This window comes from Lolium rigidum, chromosome 1 (genome assembly GCF_022539505.1).
Source record: "Lolium rigidum isolate FL_2022 chromosome 1, APGP_CSIRO_Lrig_0.1, whole genome shotgun sequence".
Lineage (NCBI taxonomy): Eukaryota > Viridiplantae > Streptophyta > Magnoliopsida > Poales > Poaceae > Lolium > Lolium rigidum.
This window is the reverse complement of record NC_061508.1, coordinates 84,443,956-84,447,620: the sequence shown is the minus strand read 5'-3', so window position 1 is coordinate 84,447,620 and position 3,665 is coordinate 84,443,956. Positions and strand designations below refer to the sequence as shown.

At 40.8% G+C, this 3,665-nt stretch overlaps 1 protein-coding gene across 1 annotated transcript; it reads left to right on the top strand.

Annotated features, from left to right (window-relative positions):
• The first annotated feature begins 787 nt into the window (after positions 1 to 787).
• Positions 788 to 3,400, top strand: LOC124676821 (protein RADIALIS-like 4). Its single transcript, XM_047212850.1, has 2 exons — positions 788 to 1,147; positions 3,092 to 3,400. Exons 1-2 carry the CDS (start codon positions 879 to 881, stop codon positions 3,096 to 3,098), a joined length of 276 nt encoding a protein of 91 aa, XP_047068806.1. The 5' UTR covers positions 788 to 878; the 3' UTR covers positions 3,099 to 3,400.
• Positions 3,401 to 3,665: the final 265 nt, after the last annotated feature.

The window sequence follows — 3,665 nt, the reverse complement described above, 5'->3', positions numbered from 1 at the left end:
GCTTTCTAAGAAAGAAAGAGATCAATGTACGTTGAAATTCCCAGCACCCAACTTTTTGTTGCCCTAAATATTCTTCAATGGAAGTCCAAGACGTATCACTTAGTAAGGACTATATAAGGATCCGGTAATTTGTTTTGCTTCGGTTCAAGGACTTGAAAGCTTGTTGGAAGGTCGTACGGTGCATTGTTCAATTACACTGTCTGGTATGTTTGATTTATGAGTCCAACCAAGAGGTACCAACACATTTGGGAATCATTTGAACAAATAATATTTTAGGAATATTGTTTCTCTGATAGTAGTGATAATATATAGTAATAATTTGTGCCCCTTAAAGCTTGAACAGTGCCACAAGGAATCATGTTGCCTTGTGCGCTAATCACCTGGTGCTTTAGGTATATTTAGCCTATGGTAATTACTAATCATAGTAGTCATTAGCCTCCTTGAAGTATTAGAGGGCTCTGCCAATGAACAAAAGAACAAATAGTTTCAGTGAAGATGCGAGACAAAAAGAGATGAAAGGGGCGTCCTTCCCTCCTCCAGCAGACCTGAGGCGATCCTGATTCTTCCATGCATTTCATTTCGCACACACCAAAGTAATGAAAACTCCTCTCTTTCTTTTTGTGGCTCCTATGCAAGCTTGTCGTTCATTTGCCTACAGGTACCACCAACACATCCATTTCACCTCTCTACCATTCCCAAGCATGATTCTCCAACTAGCTAGCCTCTCCTCGCTCTCACTATATAAGCCGCATCACTGCCCTCGCTCTTGTTGCATACAAACACAAGCCAAGCCAGTGATCTAGTAGCACTAGTAGTTGTAGTACCAATAGCCATTAAAATTCACCTTACCATTGTATTTCTTGAGAAGCCACTAGAGCATGAGTCCACCATGGACGAAGAGGCAGAACAAGCTGTTCGAGAAGGTGCTAGCCAGGTACGACGAGAACACGCCAGACCGCTGGCAGAAGGTGGCGCGGGATGTGGGCGATGGCAGGTCTGCCGAGGAAGTGAAAAGGCACTATGAGGAGCTGGAACAAGACGTGAAGCACATTGAGGAAGGAGACCTCCGCCAGTACGGCGGCAGCGGCACTAGAAGCGGCAACACCAATGGGGGCTCCAGCAACGGTGGCAGAAGACAGGAGCAGAGGTAGTTAAGAAGTCTGAATCTTTTCTCATTTACGGACTATTGCATCCATGCATGCATCATTACATAGTGACCGTCCTCTTCTGCATACTAGTCGTTTGGTGTGTGCGAATGGCGGTGTTGCTTTCGGCCTGAATTCTGGGTGCAGTCACTTGCGCTGGAAACTTTTACTTGTTTCATGGCCATCCTGTCATGCATTTTCCTCCCCTAATATGTTATCTTGCTGTTCCCTTGTGAGAGACGACTTCTCTATGCCCTTTTCTTTCCATGTATTCCAAATTGTATTTGTGTACAAACTCCGTGCTTGACAAACAGGCTTGATCTCTAGAAATTCTACCATCAAGCCCGGTGGCGGTCATGACTCATGACTGGGTGAGATTTAGAGTGTGCTATTCTTGATGAAATAATGATCTAGACTAATTCCTCAAGTTACTTTTCTTTGTAATGATCTATCTTATGGCCATCTTCTCTGTCATCTGAAAATAAGCTTTTTTTGGCAAGCTCCTATGGATTAAGTTTTCTAACAAGTGAGGCATATCTTTTTATCTCTCTCTTTATGTCCTTCGAGTTAGAAGTGTCACGAGAATGTGTTTTTCAATTTATGTCCATTTATTCATGATGTTATCCATATAACGGAAAGTGTATATCATATTACCTGTAGAAGATGAAACTTTGGTTTTTAGAAAACATTCTTATCATGTTGATGAGATCAAGTTTCATTATTAATGCACCCAGTCGTATAACATGGATTCTTGCCTAATTAATTATTCACAAAACCGATCAATGTGAATGCATACTGGTTAGAATCGCATAGTACATGCTATCATTTGCCTTTGCAAGCGAACATGTGTTGTTTCATTTTCGTGATCTAGCTTGTTCCGCTATCGTCCTTAAAAACTTGTTTGTCCTAAGCTAGACAGGAGCTCCTAGCTGATGTCATGCAGAATCTAGTGATACCATTTGAGAAATATTATGCATTCTGGTTAAACACTTTCATGAGAATTGGTAGTACTACTGAATTACTTAGTCATAACTGGTCATGAAGGAAATTCTTGATTTGTGAAAGGGAGATCGAAAATACCTAGTTTTTTGTTTTTATTTGACGTTTTAATATTTTTTTTTTGCAAGAACACTTACATTTTATTCCTCAAAAATAGTGTGCTTTCTTTAGTCATTTAGTTCAAAGATGAACAAAATAATCGTGGATCACCTAAAATCCGATCATGCTTTGTGTTGCTAAATAAATAAAATGTTATATTGTTTCAAAGACATTTCGTCTAGTAAGTTGCTGTCAGGTTTATACAGTTAATTTATGTCTCCTCTTAGGATCAAGAATAAGGACATGTATCTGCCTACAAGGTAATTTTACTGGCTTTGTCAAATCTTCTCCTCAAGACAGTGAAGAATGACATGATACCGCATAACCTACAGTCTATCTGACAACTAACCTCAAAAGCAGCACATCTTTATTAGGCTAATAGCCTATGTTTTTAAGCACATCATACCCTGCCGATGATTTGCATGTAAAGCATGCAGCACAGCCCCTTAAAGCTTGCTGTCCTTTCCATGGACATAAAGTAGTGCTGCTCCTCTTATGCAGTTGATGTTTTGTTCTCTCGCATATGGACGTACAGGACAAATGCCAATCTCAGATTTTTTTCCCCCTTGTCCCTAGATCCTTCCATATAATGTTTCCAAATTAATGTCCTTCACTGGAAAGCACCCTTTGCTTTTTGTCTGTCGGAATCTACCTCGATCGATGTCTTTCCCTTCACAGGGAACAGTCAAACTTGTTATATTTTGAAGCCACCCAGATATATGTTATCATAGAGACTCGTTACCATATAGTTTCAGTTAATTGGGCATCTGCTTCTCAATTTCGGTTTCAATCTTCACATCATGCTTGTTAACCTGACTAACCCTCGATTGATTTTGTCGTTTTTCCAGGCAGTGATCGCTGGGCCGGTGCAAGAAGGAGCTGGTCTTACACAGCTAGCTTCATCCCTTTCCAGCATGAAACCAGTACTCTATCTACAATATATACACATGACCCACACCATTGTGATGGTGATCCCGTAGTCCTGTAGGTAAAGCTGCTACCTAGGGCGCTCCGATGATGATGACCACGACGACGAAGCAAAAAAAGAAAGTCCTAGACATAATCAAACCCCGCATCGGAGCTGTATCTTTCATATATTTTGCTCTACGTGTATATGTCCCACCACAAGCTATGGGTAGCTGGTACTGCCGGAGGTATATTCTAATATAGGAGCACTAAGTTCCCTAAAAATGGTGTTTTGTGGCTGCTCCGAGCGGGTGCACTGCCTTTGGGGCCTATCTGTCAGCGCCTACGGACATGCTATTCTTTTCGCGAGCGCAGGGTACCGATTGCCTGTCAAGTGTGTTTTTTTTATAACTAATAGAGAATCAAGTTAAATGAGTAAATAAACGTGAAAACTAAGAGAAGAAAATATCCTGAATTTTTTTGTAAAGAACTATTCCTAAAATTTTCGGAGCCAGC